This window comes from Typopeltis vanoorti, chromosome 19, assembly GCF_054136105.1.
Source record: "Typopeltis vanoorti isolate ZY-2024b chromosome 19, IOZ_Tvanoo_1.0, whole genome shotgun sequence".
Classification (NCBI taxonomy): domain Eukaryota; kingdom Metazoa; phylum Arthropoda; class Arachnida; order Uropygi; family Thelyphonidae; genus Typopeltis; species Typopeltis vanoorti.
Genome location: NC_143567.1, coordinates 7,612,955 through 7,632,731, shown reverse-complemented (window position 1 = coordinate 7,632,731; position 19,777 = coordinate 7,612,955). Strand labels below are relative to the sequence as shown.

At 39.2% G+C, this 19,777-nt stretch overlaps 1 protein-coding gene across 1 annotated transcript in view; it reads left to right on the top strand.

Moving 5' to 3' along the window:
- The window catches only part of LOC150095836 (cell adhesion molecule Dscam2-like), a 137,188-nt gene that overhangs the window by 33,745 nt on the left and 83,666 nt on the right, over nucleotides 1-19,777 (top strand). The window contains exons 2-5 of the mRNA XM_090409145.1: nucleotides 8,035-8,256; nucleotides 12,308-12,688; nucleotides 13,862-14,023; nucleotides 14,389-14,670. Coding sequence (XP_090265271.1) covers nucleotides 8,139-8,256; nucleotides 12,308-12,688; nucleotides 13,862-14,023; nucleotides 14,389-14,670 — 943 coding nt within the window. The 5' untranslated portion in view covers nucleotides 8,035-8,138. The remainder of the gene's footprint in view (nucleotides 1-8,034; nucleotides 8,257-12,307; nucleotides 12,689-13,861; nucleotides 14,024-14,388; nucleotides 14,671-19,777) is intronic.

Below are 19,777 nucleotides of genomic sequence, written 5' to 3'. Positions count from 1 at the left end.
TCAGTATTGCATTGGTTATGTTAACCAGGTGCACAATAGCCTTTCGAGGAAGTGGTTTGATGATTCTGTTTGTAATTCCATCTGGACCTGGAGCTTTTTTGTTATTTAGCTGTTTTACGATGTTGGTTATTTCCATTGAAGTAGTGGGAGTGATGCTGTCAGGTTTGTCTGTGGTCCGTCTTAAGGTACGCTTGACCTGCTGGTGGACTTTATATATGTGGGTGATGTTTATGTTGTCATATAATGGGCTGGATTGTTTGTCTAGGTTTTCTGCTATTGCTTCTGTTTTTCTGTATCAGTGTGCGCAGTTCCATGTGCAGTTTGCATGGGGGGTAGAGGGTTGTGTTTGGTACGCAGGATCTTCAGAAATTTCCATATTGTGTGATCGTCTGGGTTGAGTGATGACAGTTTATTGTCCCAATCCTGATTCCTGTGGATTTGAAGTGCTTTTATGACTTGGTTGTTCAAGTTGTTCAGTGTTTTCTTGTCCTGTGGGGCTCTTGTGTTGTGGTATCTTTTCCTTGCCTTGTTTTTTTGTTCTGATGAGGTCCATGATGTTTTCTGGGAGCCGTCTGGTTGGGTGATTGGTTGTGGTTTTGATGACTGCCTCTAGTAGTGCTTTTTTGATTTGGTTTGTTAGATTGCTTACTGCTGCATCTATTTCTTCTTTTTTTGGATGATGGGTACAGCAGTAAGCAATCTAACAAACCAAATCAAAAAAGCACTACTAGAGGCAGTCATCAAAACCACAACCAATCACCCAACCAGACAGCTCCCAGAAAACATCATGGACCTCATCAGAACAAAAAAACAAGGCAAGGAAAAGATACCACAACACAAGTAACACAAGTACCTTCATATCATGGGATAAGCTAGTGTGCTGGGGGGCCAGTTGGTCTTGTGTGCCAAGTTTGATCAGGATTGAGTTGTGGTCAGATGATAGTTCATTGATCGTCTCTAGTTGCTATTGATAACTGATGTTTCTAAGGATAGCTATGTCAAGTACATATGATCTGCCACGAGGACTGTAATGAGTGTGCTCAGTGGGTCCTGCTATCACAACTGAGTTAATGTTGAATAGTTGTGTAGTATGCGTCTACTTCTGTTGTTGGTGGTGCTGAACCAGGCTGTGTGCTTGGCGTTTAAATCTCTTGCTGTGATGGTGGGGTCTGTGGTGCCAAGGACAGCATCCAGGTCTGCTGTCAGTAAAGGGTTGCTTGGTGGGTTGTAGGCAGTATATATCTTGAGGCTTCCTGCGTTGCTTGTGTGGACTTGTATTCCTGTAATTTCCAGGTTGGTAGTCTGTGGGTTGGATATGGCATTGTGGTGGAGGTACGGTTTGATATAGATGGCAGTGCCTCCCCCTTTGGTGCTGAGTCTATCGGTTCGGTATATTGTGTATCCTCTCACGTTTGGGTTGTTAGAGGGGTCTCGTTGATTAGTATTGTCAGGGTTGTATCTGAGAGCAAATGCCTGTAGTTCTAGTGTTTTGTTGGAGAAGCCGTTGGCATTCCAGGCTGCAATTAGAAGCGAGTTGGGTTTTACTTTTGTTTTATTCATTGTTGAGTGCTGTCAGTATGGAATGGGTTCCTTGCAGAAATCTCTGTGGGATGGCGTTGGGTTTGTTCTGCTGAATTCCTGCAGTATAGTGGCTAGCGAGGCAGTCAGTATTGCTGTAATGTTGGAGGCTATTTGATTGCTCTGTATTCTGTCCTTTGGGCGGGCTGCTTCTGCATAGGTCATGGTGGGAGGTTGAGCCTTTTCCTGACTTTTGTTGATAGGATTTTGTTTGTTTGAAGACTGGTCAGCTGAGATGCTTTGAGTGGTCCAGATTGGGGGAGGTTGGACAGGTCTTGTAGTTCCGTGATTTCTGGGGTGGTGGTTGCATCCTTTGTAGTTTGCTGGGTGGTTTGATGTTTCTCACCACACTTCAGGCATCTGAAGTCAGCTTTGCATAGTTTTTGGGCATGGCCAAACTTTTGACAACGATGGCATTGTTCTGCTGATGCCCTTTTCCTGAGTGGTTCTGTTGTTATCTTTAATCCACAGACCGCGGTTATATCGTAAATTCGTCTTTGCATGTTCTGAATCTCAAACTAATACTAATGGCATCGGTCGTTTATCGGATCTGAACATCCGGCTGACTTTGATTGGTGTTAGGCCCTGCTGGGTAAGGTCTGCCGCGATCTCCTCTCAGGTAATGCCGTCAGTGACCTCGGAGCTTTCTTTCGCTGCTTAGTGCGAAGGTGTGGTGTAGTGTGGTAGTTTGTTGTTGTCCATCATTTTTGTTATCCCTCTGTAGTCTGTGACTGTAGTTGGTTGAATTTTTACTCCTTCATCGGTGTTTCTGGCCCAGGAGTATCCAATTTTATGTTCTTTCAGGTTTCTTGCAACTGTGGTCCATTTTTCTTTATCACGGAGAATTACCGGGGGGACCTTTTCCCTTTTTTCCGGCACTGTTTGTGAGGGTGTTTCGTTTTCCATATGATCATCCTCGGTTCTGCGTCTTTTACTCGTGTGTTCTTCTATGAGGTCTGTCTGACTGTGGTTCTCAGGTAGGGAGACGGTCGTGTTGTTGATCTCTTCAACTTCGTCCTCGATATCTTCGGGTTCTTCACGTTGTGTGTACAGGTTTAGGTAACCTGGCCATTCCGTATCGAACTTTTTAAGTAATAATTTAAATAGGTTTAGTGCTTGATCTTTATTTAGATGTAGAAGTTATCCATGTCTGTTCTGTTCGTTGATAAGTCTAGTAGGTGGTGATTGGGGAATTGCGTATGAGCGCAAGTAGAAATCCCGCAGGTCTAAAGACCTGTCAGCAGAAATTCTGTAGAGGATATCTCAGCTGCAAAGGACTGCCAGCAATATCGATCGAATAGTTAAATGCGCGAAGCAATAGCAATTATATTTCTCAAAATGAAGAACCTCTATATATCATTCGGAAATCCAGAAATATCACACTAATCAAAACGCGAGACTGATACGCCAGCCGCCATTTTGCAAGCCACTAACGAATGCGAATTATGCGTTGCGTATATATATATAAACACCCGGGTATTCTTCTCAGTAGTATTCATAACATAACATCATTGGGTAAAGCAAGATGCTTTTATTCCCCGTTGTCTGATAGGGAGGACGAATTGAAGAAAAGATTTATGAGCTGTGAGCTCGCCATGGGGGGAGGGGGGGGGGGCACGGAGATTAGTCATTGTTGCTAGTATTTAGGATGGCTTTTGGCTTGTTGTATTTGATGAGGTCAGTTTAGTCATAGTTTGCTGCCTGTTTAACTAGATCGTTGGGATGGTAGAGATCTTTGAGAAGAATTTTTCCGCTGTAGTTAGTAGAACGGAATGGATGTAAGGGATGTTTGTATCTCTATGCAGTTGGACGTTCCTTACAAACCACGGTGCATCCAAGATCATGCGCAAACACTTATTTTGCACTCTCTGTAGCCTGAGGATATTGGTGTTGGATGTGTGGCTCCAGGCTGGAAATGCATATGTCACTATGGGGCGAATCGTCAGCAGGTAGAGGAGTATTTTGATTCTGGTATTTAGCTTGCTTTTTCTGTTTATTAGAGAGTAAAGTTGTGCGATGGTTTTAGATGCTTTCGCTCATAAGGCTTTGATGTGTGGGTTGAACGTTAATCTTTTGTCTAGAATTACCCCAAGATATTTTGTTTCTGTTTGCCAGGGGATTTTGGTGTTGAATAGATAAAGGTCCACCTTGGGAGTTGCCAATCTTCTGGTGAAAAGTGTCGCTATACTATTTTGGAGATTCACTTGTAATCTCCATTTGGAGAACCACTGTTCTAGTTTTAGTAAGTTTTCTTGCAGTTTTTTAGTGACGAGATGTGGTTGTAGAGATCTGGCAAGTACTGCTGTGTCATCCGCATAGGGTGCTAAGATGGCTGACATTGGGTTGTGTGGGATGTCTGCCATATATATCAAGAATACGATTGGTGCCAGTAGGGAACCTTGGGGAACTCCCGCAGTGATCCGTCGCTGACTGGAAACTGTACCGTTTATTTTGACTTGTATGTGTCCGTCCTGGAGGTAAGATTTAATTAGGTGGACGATTCTTGATGGTATACCTGCTGAGATGAGTTTGTGTGGTAATCGGAAGTGCCATATCTTATCAAAAGCTTTCGCTATGTCGAGGAAAATTGCTCCAGTGTGCTGGTGCCAATTGTAGCCGGTGGTGATGTACTCAATAATCCTATGGAGTAGTATTGTGATGTTGTCTAAAGCCAGATTGTTCCTTTGAAAGGATATTTAACTCGTTTACTGAGGCTTGAAGTTTGGAGAGGATGATTTTTTCGGCAATTTTGCCTAAGTTTGAGATTAGGCTGATGGGTCGATAACTTTCAGGCAAGTGTGGATCTTTACCTGGTTTATGCACCGGGACCACATCTGCGACTTTCCAATAGCTGGGGAAATAGTTAAATCGGAACATGGCGTTGATTATGGTGGTGAGATGTACGACAGCTCTTCGGGGTCAGCAGTTTAATTATTCTATTTGTTAATGCTTTCTGGGCCAGGGGCTTTTTTATTCTTTAGAACTTCATAGATTTCCGCTGGTGAGGTGTTTGCAGGTTTGTTGTTGCAGGTGTCGGTTGCATGTCTGACATGGAGGTGGATTTTATAGACGTGCTTGATGTCTAAGTTGTCGTATGTAGGGCTACACTGTTTTTCTAGGTTCTTTGCTATCTCTTCAGTTTTTTCTGCGTCCGTGTGTACTAGGCCCCTGTCTGACTTGAGTGGGGAAAGAGATTTGTTTTTGAGGCTTCTTAATATGTTCCAGATGGAGTGTTCGCCGGGTGATATAGAGGCTAGTTTGGCTTCCCATGTTTCGTTCCTGTGAGCTTTAAGTGCTTCTCTAACTTCATTGTTCAGTTTGTTGAGGATCTTTTTATCATGAGGTGCACGGGTGTTGTGGTACCTTTTCCTTACTTTTTTTTGTCCCTAATTAAATCCATGAAGTCTTCGGGTAGTCGGTTTGGCTTAAGAGTGGTTTTGGTAGAGGTGACTACCTTTATGGCTGTGTTGATTTGCTGGGTCAGGCTTTCGACAGCATTTTCAATTTCTTTTATGGATCCGATGTGAGGGACAGGTCCAATGTGTTCCGATAGTACTTCTGGTAGTTTTTTCCATGAGATGGAGTGGGGGGGAAGGCAGCAGTTGTTCTTGCTTTCCCAGCTGGAGCAGGATTGGATTGTGATCGGATGTCAGCTTGTTTAAAGAATCTAGGCTATACTCTAGCTTAATATTTTGTAGGATAGCAATGTCAAGTATGTCGGCTGTGCCATACGTAGTATGATGTGTTGGTTCTGCGGGGCCTGCCACCACTGCATAGTTTGAACTGGAGTAGCTGAAGAGTGTGTAGCCGTTTCTGTTGGTGGTTTTGCTGTTCCATGCAGGGTGTTTCGCATTTAGGTCACCGGCAATGATGACTTGTTCTTTATTGCCCAGGACGGCATCCAGATCTGAATGTAGTAGATTCTTTGATAGAGGGTTGTAAGCTGCATAAAGTGTTAGTTTCCCAGCTGAGGTAGTGGGTACTACTATTCTTGTGAGCTCTAGATTTCTGGTTGAGGGGCTGGTTACAGAGTGGTGATCGATGTGGCTTTTTATGAAAATGGCGGTGCCACCTCCTCTGTAGTTTATTCTGTCGTTTCTGTGGAGGAGGTATCCTCTAACTTTGGGGTTGTCTGCTGGTCTTAAGTGAGATTCATTAGGATGATATCTTGGTTGTATCCCACTGCGAATTCTTGGAGTTCCAGAATCTTGTTTCTAAGTCCGTTCGCGTTCCAAGCATGATATGTAGGGAAACTGGGGTGCTTTTGTTTTTATGCATTAACGAGAGCTGCTAGGATTGGGTTTCTTGTAGAAATCTTTTCCTGGAGTCCGATGCGGGGTTAGATTTGCTGAAGTCTTGCAGCATATTTGCGAGGGAGTTTGTGATGACGGCTGCTAAATTTGGGTGGTATTGTTCCTGAGTGGCCTTTGTTGAGCGGACTACATCTGCATAGTACTTTGTCTGCCGATTGAGGTTTGCTTCGATCGGGGCTTCTGGTTGCGACAGTTGGTTCTGTATCGTGTTTTGTCCACCTCTGGTGGGTTAAGGAGCTGGGGCTACTGCTACTGGTTTTTGTAGATTAGTAGAGGGAGCAGATCGTCTATATTTTGGGTGTTGTATACATCCTTTGTAGTTTGCTGGATGCGGGCCCCCGCAGTTTGTACATTTAGCCGGGGTGGATTTTGGCATGGTACAGGTATTTTTGGGGTGGCTCTCACCGCATTTTAAGCACTGTATTTGGCTTTACATAATCTCTGGGCATGACCATACTTTTGGTACCTGTGGCACTGTGTACCTGTGTCGTGATGAGATCCTTTTTCTTAGTGGTTCTGGGCTTATTTTTAGCCCGCAAATTGATGTTAGGTCATATATGTTTTGTATGCCTGGTGGATCTCTACTAAGACGAGTGGCATCGGACTTTTGTCTGCTCTGGTCATTCTGCTGACCTTGATGGGTGGTAGGTCTTGGCAGCAGAGATCGACGGCTATGTCTTCTGTATGTATGTGCTCTGCTACTCCACGGAGAACCACCTTCAGGCTCCTCTCGGAGCCGAGGGTGAAGGTGTGGTATTGTACACCTTTATTGTCTAGCTCCTTTGTGAGTCTGCGGTAGTCCATCATAGTGGCAGGTTGAATTTTGATGCCATCGTCTAAATTTTTTGCTGTTGTGTATGCTATCTGTAGACTAGTCATGTTCCGTTCACCTGTTCTTAAGATAATTGGAGGTAATTTCTCTTTAGTGGAGGCAGGAGGCAGAGTTGTGTCCGTCTTCCTCCATACCTTCATCTGTGGGTGGTTCTGTCGTCTGTGTTTTGCGTTTTTTCCGCGGGTGGGTCTCTCCTTGTTCCGGGGGGGGGGATTGGAGACACCAAATCCATCCAGTTTTTCCTCTGTATTAGCAGTATCCTCGCTTTCCTCGTCGTTCCTTGTTGTGGAGTACAGGTTCAAGTAGCCTGGCCATTCCACTTCAAATTTTTTTACTAATTTTTTGAGTAGGCTTAGTGCCAGACCTTTATCAGGGCGTTGGTGTCTATTTCGGTCATAATTACGTCTAGTAGGTTTTGATGGGCGTTGGTCAATTACTAATACTGAAAATTAATAGCGAAACCTTACCTTTCCGAATCTCAATCAAAATCCACTCCTTTGTATCGAAGGCACCTGGTAAAGTTTTCCACAAGTTTGCTTTCTGCGATAGCTACCGTTAAAATCCAATGACGTATTTTCTTTTTCAGAATTCACTACAATTCCTAAATTGCATCTAAAGCAAAGTCTTACCTCTATATATATATCAATCAAATTGCATCTAAATCAAAGTCTATCCCTTATCAGAATTCGAATTGAAATGCATAATTTTTAAGCGAGACACTAATCTAAAGAGGAAAAATAATTCCAGTAGTATTCATCTTATCCTCATAAGGATTGGCTTAAAGGGGCGAAGCAAGAATGCTTTTCATCTTCCCCGTTATCTGTAGAGGACAGTATAGGGATAAGGTGTTATTGAGCAATTAAAGCTCTGATCATGGCAGGAGGGTAACAGCAATATCCTAGCCTCAGTTAGAACTTCATTAGCTACGACATTGCCATCCATTACCCTCCAAGGGTATTGGATTGAATGAATCAATCATTCATGCATAACAAGGTCTCATTAAAATCATAACTGATCCTAAATTATTTTAGGTGTATATACTATAAATTACGTTTCATTTACTAATAATTGTATTATTTGAGCTTTTCATATTTCATCATTTTGTCTATAAAATAATTTAATCAGAATTAAAATTTAATTTGTATATGCATGCAGACAGAAGAATAAAACGTATCAGATAGGTTCTCTTTCATTGTTGCTAATGCTCGCTATCATTTGCAACAAAAGATGGCAGAATCATTATTTATTTATAGTTATAAATAATTTATAATTTAAAATTTTACTATAGCAAAATTGCGTTTTGCTTTTCAGGTACGCATTCCCAGTCTCCGAGCATCCATGTACATTTTACATGCACTTTTCAAATTGGGGAAAGATTTTGCTGCAAGAATCAACGGGATGTTATTAGTAACGTTATGAAAAGAGGAGGCCTTTATAAACTGTCATTTTTGAAATTAGAAAACGGCCGCAGGGCGCTCTGTCTTATATATTCTGCTGAAAGAGCCAAAGAAATAAAAAGATACCTTCAAAAAGGTAGGTTTGTTTATTGCTGCGTAATATTATTTTTTCTCACGTTTACCCGAACATGGAAATCTTTGCATATCCTAAAGGAGATCAGACAACCTCGTCTATTAAAGAAAATATGGAACGAGGCGAAATACAAGCAAGAAACAATTCTGCTAGCGAAATAAGAACCTCCAGACTAAGAAATTAGGTCTGAACATACAAATTGCATTTTGCTTTGTTTAAAAGAATTTGTCCGTGGAAATATTACGAGACTTTGAATTCCGAACTGTAATGGGTGCTATTAAGGACGATGGAATCTCCGAGATGGGGTGCTTTACTATCATTCAACTCTCTGGATTGATAACGTTGAAATGACTATTCGAGATCCTGTAAGGTGTTTTGTTTCCTTTTATGGCGCGTTGCTATTCTCAAGATGAAGTCATTTTGCAGGGAGTTATAAGGGGGTTGGGTCATTATTTGGTTTTTTTGAACGTAAACACATTCGATAAATCCAATGGGATACAGTTTTAGAAATGGACGTTCTACGCCCGAGTGAATTCAATACGAAAGATCTTCATAGAATGACCAGAAGACCTAAGATTGGTTCATAATTTATAAAGAAGTTATCCCTAAATACTTTGCTGATTGTGTCTGGCGCGAGTACATTTTATGAGCCAACTTTAACCTATGCACAGCTCCCCCTCTGAAATTTCTGTCGGGTTTGGAAAAGCAAATGAATTTTTGCTGTAATTTTATCGATCCACTCATTTATTTCGAAATATGAATGGGTTGAATTGTTGTGCAGGCTTCATTTATACTTTGACTAATTGTGTTCCTGGCTGCACATCGATAGAAACTGGTGATGGTCATGTGGTAGCGAGGTGTTTTCTCACTTGTTTAATTTAATGTCTTCGCATTCATCTCTGAAATGGCTCGCGTGCATTTGCCATTCCTTAACTGGATATTGAGTTCTGAATATTTTCAGAGATTGGAAGAAAGCGCCGAAGTTTTTCAGTATGGATAAGCATGTGATTTTATCTCACGTCGGTTTTTGTTTCATTCTAACGTTGATCTGTTTACAGAACAACACCAACAAGCTCTCTCTCTCTCTCTTTAAACAAACCTATGGTATTAGTTTCTGGTAGTGTTCCAAGATTTGATTTTAAAGCTCGTGGTCTTTCAAAACAAAATTTGGATTTTGACTTTTAAATTCAAATTCTGAGTTCAGAATTTTTAGAAATATTAGTGTGGATTTTTATCAGTTTTTCGGGATCAGAAGAGGTTGATGTATCTCTCCTCGAATATTTCTTCCTTCCAATATTATTTAGTAGAATTATCTTTTAAAAAATAATTCTTCCTTATGAAAAATAAATGTGTATATATGTGTAGAAAGTTTATTACATTGGGTTTATTATAGTTAAAGATAAGAAATTTTATACTGGGTTTTAATCCTTTTCCCAAGTAAGTAAAACAATGTTTTGCGCGTGAAATTATTCACGTCTAAGCTACTTATAAATAGTGACTAATGACTTCACATCACTTGCCTTAGTATGTATCCCATAATGCAATGCACACACCCCTTTCGGGCGTGTATAATGCAATGCATAACTGGAAGGGTCACTATCCAGACCGGTTTCTCCATTTAAGTGAGGGATTACCTTTCCAAAAACTCGTGCGATCACTCAGATCACCAACAATGAGCGACCGGAGTGATCGTTTAACTCAGCGGTGGCTCTGCTCAGTGACAGGCTCCAAGCAGAACCGCTCATACTCCAGGAAAAGCATTAGCCAAAGAATCCCTAATGCAGGCCACCCCAACGGACCAAATCCCTGAATGCTCAAAAGCTCCCTTAGGCGAAAATCTTAAATCAAACTACCAACCAGTTTCTCTGTTTAAGTGCAGGCTTACCTCTCCAAAAACTCGTGAGATCCCCCGGATCACTCAACAATGAGCGACCCGCAGGATCAAAAACCCAGCGTTGTTTCCCTCAGTAACAGGCTCACCCTGCCACTGAGAACTCTCAGCGTTGGCTCTACCCCGTGGAAGACTCACTCTACCACCGAGCAGAACCGCTCATATTGCATTTGGAGGATAACAGAAACAGCCGCGCCTCGGTTAAAACTTCATGGGCTACATGGCCATTGCCATTCATCATCCAAGCTTCCAACCAGTTGAATATATATATATATAGAGAGAGAGAGAGAGACCTTTGGAAGTTCTAGTATGTGTAGTTTAGTTCAATAGGGCCGAATAACAGTTGAAAAATTTCCATTAACATACAATTACATGGCTTTGGTTTACCAGTGCGAAGAGCCTCTTACAGAGCAAACCCTCAAAATCCAAGATTGCTTTCTGTCAACTGAAAGTAAAGTCTCAGGAAAATACTAAGATTCTTGCTGGAACCTGTTTTGACGTTAATTTCATTCACAGCGATTGTAAATGCTACCATACGTTTTTTCTTGTCATGGGTGGGTTTCACAGGTCGATAATCTGGAAGTTCTTCTCTGCAAACCAGACGTGGTACTCTTGCAAGTATTACTTCCAGCATGTTTGTAAAGAATCCGGAATAGCATGAACGGAACATTTATATAATTATCTGCTGTTCGAAAACATTTCTTTTATTATTATTAATGCAGTATATTTCTCCTCTTCCGATTGCTTTAAAAGATCGTCTTTTTTGTCGACTAAAATCCATTTCGCTTGCCAAGAAGACCTGCAAATGTGGTCTACAGCGAATCAGAGCATGACGACTGTTCCTCCTAAACTGAACGATATCTGAGGCTGTCATCAACTCGTTCGGATTGCTCGCCCCCAACTTCAGCTACGAGTGAAAAATACCCGTCATTCAAATAACCGTAATTTATTTCTCTTTGTAAAGTCTTTTGTTCTCGGAGATTTCGAGGGCGAAAAATGTCTTTGTTTAGACAACGTTGCCATATTTGAAAGAAAAGTGAGTCATCTGTTATCGTAGTCAAAAGATGAACTTAAGCTGGAAAAGAAAACCGTCGTAATGTTAGAATTTCTTTCAGACTGTTCTGCGCTGTCATTATCTATCAGCAACAATTGGTTATTAATAATTCGGCCCAAGATTTGAAAAGAGGTCGCTGAATCATCTCCTTTTAAAAACACAAATGAAATATCGTAAATGGGTTGGCGAAAAAGAACAGTTTTTAAAAATAAGTGACATTTCTGAGAATGCACATCTGTGGCACAGCGTCAGACGTTGCGGTTGAAAGATTTAACTTCCACGTGCAACGACAATGTCTCCGCATAATCTTGTAACTTATAGCAACGGAACGGCTCTACCTTTTATCCGAATCGGAGAAAGGTCGGAAAGTTTTACCAAATATTAATCGGATAAGAGTCAGCTAATACGGAAATCCCGCTCTACAGACCAAATAGCAAAGCCACTTTCTTCCTCGAAAAAATTGGCGACATTTTACTTCTGATAGCTACAAACCAGCCAGAGAACACATGGTTAATATAATACAAACGAACTTAGCACCTTTGGCAATAATTCAAGTCACTTCCAAGTCTGACTTGTTATCGTTTAGTATTAAGTGGCGACATAGAGAAGATCATGTGTCGTATCTGTCAACCGTGTGTGTGTTCTTTGGCATGTTTGTTTTCACATGGGGGGGGGGAATTCTTGGGTTTATATATGAGATACTCTCATACATGAACTCATCTATATCTCAACTTCTTTTTCAAAGATGAATTCGAACCAAGCTCCATCGATCCAAAGGACACACTGGTACGTCAGGGTCCGCTGACGATTTCAATATTTCTTTTTTTTTCTTTTTGTTTTCATTTTTTTATTTTCATTGAATTAAGATTTTGAAATAACTGCTTTTTCATTTTATTTTGTAAGAATAATAAAATATGGTAATAATTTACTAATACATAATAATTGAAGTCCCAATGTTCTGTTATTACTTCTTAATACCTTTCAGAAGCTAATTTTATTTTAGGTAGTTTCAAGACGAGTTCGTGATCCAGTTTATTGAGTCTATTCTTGTCTTGAGATTGCGTAACAGTGATTTTGCATTAAACCCCCGACTTTTTCTAATATTCCAGAAATAATCGAAGTGGAAAATCTGTGTCCAGATGATCAAACAGTTTCAGACATTTCCGTCCGCATTTTTTGTTCAACAAAGCATCTCTCCATCTCCTCCTCCTCCCCCCTAGCAAGGATGTTTTCCAGCAACCGGAGTACAATTAGACTGTCTGCGCGGAGGACAGAAAACTTCGTGGAAAGGTCGAACTCTCGGACGTCAACAAATAAAGCCGTTCTTTCAGAAATGGAACCAGCAGAGTCCCGGGAAATGGCATCCATTCAGGGAGGAAATAAGAGACGCCGACGAGATGCTAAGACGTTGTCGGTTGTGAGTGGCAAAAAGATAGTCATCAAGTGTCCTGTAGCTAACTTGGGCACCAAGGAAGTCAAGTGGGAAAAAGGTTTGTAAACATCTGCTTTTTTTCGTTTCCGCGATCTTAGATGGGCGAAGAAGCTTCGTCGCTTTTTTCTTGATTAGCTTTCGGTTTCTCGTTCGGGCGAGAGCGCGCGCGCGCACCTGCCTTTTGCGGCCGTTCGTTGCATTTCATCCGATGACCCTGACAGTCGATTACGTCAGCCTTCGCCTCAAAGCCCGGAGAATCGGAGTCCTTGCGCGTGAAATATGATTACGTGGAGAAACTGCATCGCGGTTGCTCTTTAGGAGCGTGGGGTTCCTTAAAAGGGTTTGGATGTAACGGCAAAGCGATGGCCACTTTTTTTTTCTTTCCGAAACCGAGCTTTAGAGACGGTGATGAATATCTACACTCGCATTACTCTGCCATCTTCGCATAGAAAATAAAGAAATATGAAGCCAGGAAGGTATCGAGTTCTTTTAAATGCTGCACTCTAGGCTCGATTGGGCGCTTAAGAAGACACGTGATTAAAAAAATGACATCGGTGCTACTTTGAGAATCGCTTTTGAAATATTTGGTTTCGAATGTAAAGCTTAAAGGATTCGTTTTGTAAATATTTTCAGACCAAAATGTTAACAAAAACATTAAAATGCTACCTACTGGTTAAACTGCTACACAAACATTCTAATTTTTGTTTATTTATTCGCGATTCGTTCTTTTGGCAACGTTTACTACTAAAGGTTGCAAAATGAATCTAAAAGCCTTTCGTTATCATTTTTTGAATTAATTTATAAACGATACAGCAGTTCATTTCAGAAACATCAGTGCACACTTAGTTTTTAAAAATTCCTTCTTTTATATTTCAAAACATTAATTTACTGTTTGGTGCGTATATATCATTAATAAAATAAATTGAATTAATGTATTTAATTACGTTTAATTGAATTTAATTGGAATATAATTTAAATTTAATTTAAATTATATAAATTAATTTTAATTTAATTTGAATTTATTCCCACAATCTAATTCAACGTGGGTTTACATAACTGGATTTACTTAGACGTAAAGATGATTTTATTTAATATTTTTAACAAAAACTTCCAAATGAAGAGCCTTTTGTAGACTCTCTTAAATATAGATTATAAAATGGAAATTAGGTGCTTTGAATTGGGGATTGGAAGGCTAGTTCGTCTTATGAATTCCTCATCTTTCTCTTCGCAGACAACACTAAGTTGCCTGTGAACCACAGACAGCGGATCTTGCAAGACGGCAGCCTCGTGATCGAGAATGCACAACAGCAATCGGACGAAGGTCTGTACTTATGTTCTCAAGTGGAAACCAGCGTAAGGACGAAGAGCTACCCCGTGATGCTGAGAGTAATAGGTAAGTCAGTCGCTCTAAATTTCGGGATTAATAATTAAACTGCGGAACCAAAATGAGCGTGGATCCATTAAGTAAATTGCATTGGCACGAGCGCTACAACGAGGCAAGATGTCTTTTTCATTAAGCTGCAAAATGTTCTTAATTACGGTAACTAAGGGCTAATTGCTTATTAATGGCGATATGATTATATAATTAGCAGAAAATTGTAATATCTTGTGAAATCGTACAATAGGGAATACTTTTCTGTTCATGATGAAATTCCGACAATTTTCTAACTCTTTGTTTAATTGCATTTTTTAATAAAAAAAAAAGCTACTTATCTTTGAAGTATTTGTTCGAAACGTAAATATTTATCAATTTTTCAGCCGCCCCGACGATCTCGCTGTCGGATCTGCAACCAGATATTCAGGTAGGGATGCGGATGAAAATTCTGTGTTCCGTTCTTCACGGCGATTCTCCTTTTCACTTAACGTGGTTGAAAGATGGCTCCCCCGTGTCAAGCGACTTAGGACTTAGCATCCAGTACTACAAAGACTGGAGTATGCTTTCGTCTGACAACGTTCATCTCAAACACGCCGGCAACTACACGTGTATTGTTAGTAACGAGGCAGCTGCCACCAGCCAGAGCTCATTGTTGCGAGTAAATGGTAAGCTGTCAAAGATAAATTTCCTTATCTATTGTTGAAGCACTCTATTATGTTACCTAGCTACTTAGATCGTTCCGCCCAATACACTTTTGAAATCTTCATCCCACGCCGCTGCATTATGTCCGCCGACAAATGAACTGTATTTCATCGGAATGCACAAATCGAATGAAGTGTGCGTGTCCGGAGGACAATTCTAAATTATTATGAATATTGGTGATGATTCGCTTTGTATTCGTTTATCCGTTATACATTTATTAACTTTATTATTAAAGAATGATGTATTTCTTTATTTAGACTAACATTTCTTTCGTTGGATAGTCGATCTGCAAACGGATCGACTATCCAAAAGGACAGCGAATGAACTGCCCTCTAGCGGGATTTTGTTGCACCAATTTTCAGGTTGAAGCGCCTTTGCTTCAGTAAGAATTCAGGGAACTTTGCTTATGACCAGTTAATATACGCAAGTTAAAAGCCACGTTGAACTTGACGTTCTGCGTTATCGGTATGATCCAAGTGTGAGATAAACGCCTTGCACGTGACGTTATTTGGGGTAATTAACATTTGGCAAAAGTTCCATTAAGGCAAATGTGTCTGAGACTCCGTCTCTTCGAAGTGGCTGGTTCCACAGCACTGCAGAAACTTATCTAAAGCACCAGGAATGGTGCGATATGGAACAATTATAAAGCCACTTCGTGTGCGCATTATGAACTTATTCTAACGAAGCATATGCCCAGTAAATCGTCTTTTGCAAGTGACCCCCGCAGCAGTTTCCGTGGTGGGTCGTTCTCATTAAGAAACGTCGCCCTAAAGGGTCGCATGGGCTACTGAGCAAAGGACAAGATGTGTGGGAGAGGGGGGGGGGGGGAGGAGAAACGGCATTCGCATCGTAATCGCTCACAGCCTCGTGGGCATTGTCACACTCAGGGCCGGCGGAAGCGAGCATGCGGACGCCGACGCCCGGGCACGGTTCGTTTTTAAGAAACAAAATTTTAATCATAAAAACAAAAAATTCTTAGAATGATCAATATTAAAATAAATAAAGCCGGATACACCGAATAAAAATAAAAAAAAATTGTATATTACGCCTCTTTGATCAGCCGGCTGTTTACAATTTTTCAGCTAAAGCAGGCTAAATGCTTGCCTGCAGCATATTGTGTCTACTGCAGTCTATCTAAAGTGAAACGGTGAACGGTTTTTATGCGCAGAAACGAATTTTCGTACAAAACATTTGTTGCTAGTTAACTAGTCATGTGGTACGCATTTCAGTAGGCTACTGACAGTAGCGCAGTGCGGACTATTATTTCGTCTCTGTGTCGTGTTGTGTAATAATTTCTTGTGGGTATAAAATAGAAATGGAATCAAAAATTGAAAAAAAAGTTATCCAGTGCACAAAATCGTAAGCGTCATGCTGCGATAGAAGCAGATGTTAAGAAACAAACTAGGGCTCGTAATAAATTTGTTAAAATATTCTGATGCAGATTGTAACCAAGTCGATACATCAGAAATCAGTTGAAGAACCGTGCACATCATCCAATTTGCATGATAGTACAATTGCAACTATTGAACAAAATAACAAGATGCATGATTTAAGTGGGAAACAGTTAGGAGAAGATCTAGTTGAAGTTGACCACGAAACTAACACATTGTTAGTCTCCGTAAATTTAGAAGATCCAGGTGAATGGGGAAATATTGATGAAAAATTACGAGCCGTTTTAATTGAAATGGGGCCTGTTCAAAAGAAAAATATAATATATCCCAGAGATACATATGGTTGTAAATTTGGCGACACGTATTTTAATAGAAAAATGGAAAACGGGGAGCTCGTGCCAAGAACATGGCTCATTTATTCCGAAACTTTAAATTCTGTTTTTTTGCTTTTGTTGCAAACTTTTCGCACCTACTGAATCAAGTAGTCTTGTAGAAGGTTATAACGATTGGTGAAATGTAAGTACAACTTTGCATAGACATGAGACTAATTTAACCCACATGAAAAATTTCTTAAAATGGAAGGAACCTGATAAAAATTTAAAAAACAAAACTACTATTGATTGCCAGACTCAAAGCATGTATGAAATGGAAAAGAAACATTGGACGAGTGTTTTAGAACGCTTGATTGAAATTATAAAATTCCTTGGTAGCCAAAATTTAACTTTTCGCGGATCATCTGATAAATTATATGAAAGAAATAACGGCAATTTTTTAAAATTAGTCGAACTGTTTGGGAAGTTTGATCCCGTTATGGAAAAATCATGTTGAAAGGGCCCTACAACGAAACAATAGAGTACACTATTTGAGTAAAGACAGTCAAAATGAAATATTGGAAACTTTAATTAACGCAATTAGGGATACAATTTTATTATCAATTCGAAAATCTAAATATTATTCCATAATTTTAGACTGCACACCTGATGCAAGTAAAACAGAACAAATGACCGTTATTATTCGCTTTGTTTCCTGTGACAATGCAATTGTCAAGATCAGGGAAAACCTTTTAGGTTTTGTAGATATATCAGATTCCACAGGACGTGGTTTTTGTGCAACAATAATGGAACAACTGGAAAAATGGAACATCCCCATTGAAGACATGCGAGGTCAAGAGTATGACAATGCAGCAAATATGAAAGGGGAAAAAATATGGGCTCCAAAATTTGCTTTTGAACAAAACTCCTCGAGCTTTTTACGTGCCATGTGCTGCTCATACTCTAAATTTAATCATTAACGATGCAACCAAAGTGAATGCAGATACAATTAGATTCTTTGCAATTATTCAAGAAATATACAATTTCTTTTCATTCTCTTACAAACGTTGGGCAATCCTTTTAAAGTTCGTAAAAAATTTAACATTGAAAAAGCCATCAGAAACGCGATAGGAAAGTAAAATTAATGCAATCCGTCCTCTACGATATCAGTTAGGAGAAATTTATGATGCACTTTTTGAAATTTTAAATAATGAAAATTTTAATAAAGAAACTCAGCATAAAGCACAAACATTATGTGCTAAAATAAAGGACTACAAATTTATTTGCTCTCTTATAACTTGGCATGATTTACTTAACAGAATAAACCCTGTGAGCAAAATGCTTCAAGACAAAAATATGAACATTGCACTTGCTTTAGAATCTATCGAAAACTTAAGAATATTCTTACAAGAGTATCGATCAGATACAAATTTTAAAGAAGTTCTAAAAACGGCAAAAGAACTGAGGGATGGAGAACAAGAATTTAAAACTGGTACATAAGTTCGACGACGAAAGAAGACACGACAATTTGACTTCGAGCGTCATGACGAAACGCCACAATCGCCAGAAGATAAATTTAGAGTGAATGTGTTTTAACACTTCTAGACGTTGCAATGTGTTCGTTAATAGATTTTGAACAACTAAAAACAGGTTATGATCATTTCAATTTCTTGTATAGATTACTACAAATTATTAACGAAGATTTACGAAAATATTGCGACGATTTAGTGATTCTCTTGAAGGACGGCGACAATAAAGACGCAAATGCAACCGAACTATATGACGAGTTATGTGCTTTCCGTGATATTTTTCGGAAGGATAATTTAAATATTCAAAACCCTTTCGATATTCTGAATTTTATTGTGTCCAATAATTTATCTTTCCCTAACTTTTCAATTGCTTTAAGAGTACTATTAACCTTACCTGTTAGTGTAGCGAGCGGTGAACGTTCCTTTTCCAAGTTGAAATTGATTAAACCGTACTTAAGAGCAAGTATGTCACAAAAAAGGCTTGTTCGTTTGTCGTTAATAGCTATTGAAAATGATTTATGTGCGGAATCAGACGTTAAGACCATTATTTCTAATTTTGTGAATATGAAATCAAAACCCCTAAAATTTTAATTTAAAAAATTTCAAGTATATTTATGTAATTTAATTTATTTTCTGTTATTCTGTAAAGATGTCATTTTTTGAATACTTATATTAAATGTTCTAAATATTTCTGAATTCTTTTCTTATTTTCTCATCTATCTTGATAAAAGATAGTTCCACTTATAAAAATTACTAAAAAAAATTTAACAAGTTATTAAGAATTTATTAACTTGTAAAATGCAAGAATTTTTTAAACTTTAGTTCAAATAAATTTTAACTTTAATTAAAATTCATTTTAATTGTGTTAGCGATTCGGGTCGGTGAGAAGGCTATAATCCTTGTATCATTATATTCAAAGATTAAAGTAAAGTGGCTTTATCAAAATTTGCTTTAACTTTTGAGAATTTTTTGAATATTCGGGTTTTTAACGATTATCCTGCCTAGTCAACACCCCCCGGTTCGTTACATTTAGCGAACCAACGTGTGGCTGTTCAGTCAAAATTTATTTAAGAAATTTCAAATAATTAAAATTTTTATTATCGTAAAAGAACCACACACGCCCGGATCGTTACAGGGGCGCTTAGATAGAAATTGCATGCGGGCGCCAAAGACTCCAGCGCCGGTTCAACGTCAAGGACGAACACTGTCAGAATTCGGAACTATTTCAGAGTACTGCCAGCTCCAGTACTTAATTTTCATATACGATATAATTTCATATAATTTTCGATAAATAATTTTTATAATTTATCGAAATAAGTCATTTTACGTATGGAAATATGTTTTGGGCGAAACATTGTCATAATTTCTTCCTGTTTCTTAAATTTATTCATTTAGCGTATAATGATACAACAGCCGTGAGGTCCTTTTTACAGGAAAGTACGGTACCAACTGAATCCCCCCCATTTTATATCCCGGCTAGGGACCGGCATAGCTGAAGAATCAGCCTATGGCTGGGTCTTAGGTGTTCCTCACTGTTTCCGTGTCTGTTCACGGGGCCTGTTTGCCTGTTGTGGAGGACGAAAAAACCCGCGTTTCCGGGTTTTTTCGTCGTCTTCCGTATGAGACTGGCTAACTCACCTTTCGTCAAAAGAGATCAGACAAAGGTTAGTTTCTTTGTTTGTTTTTTTTTTAATGCCATTACTATTAAATCTTAGTCGAAAATATAATCATGATAATTATAAATAATCCCTTTTCATTCAAACACAATAGTAAAATGAAAAATTAATTAAATTCATCCGAAATTCCAAGTTATATTTTTTTAAATTTTAGAATTGTGTT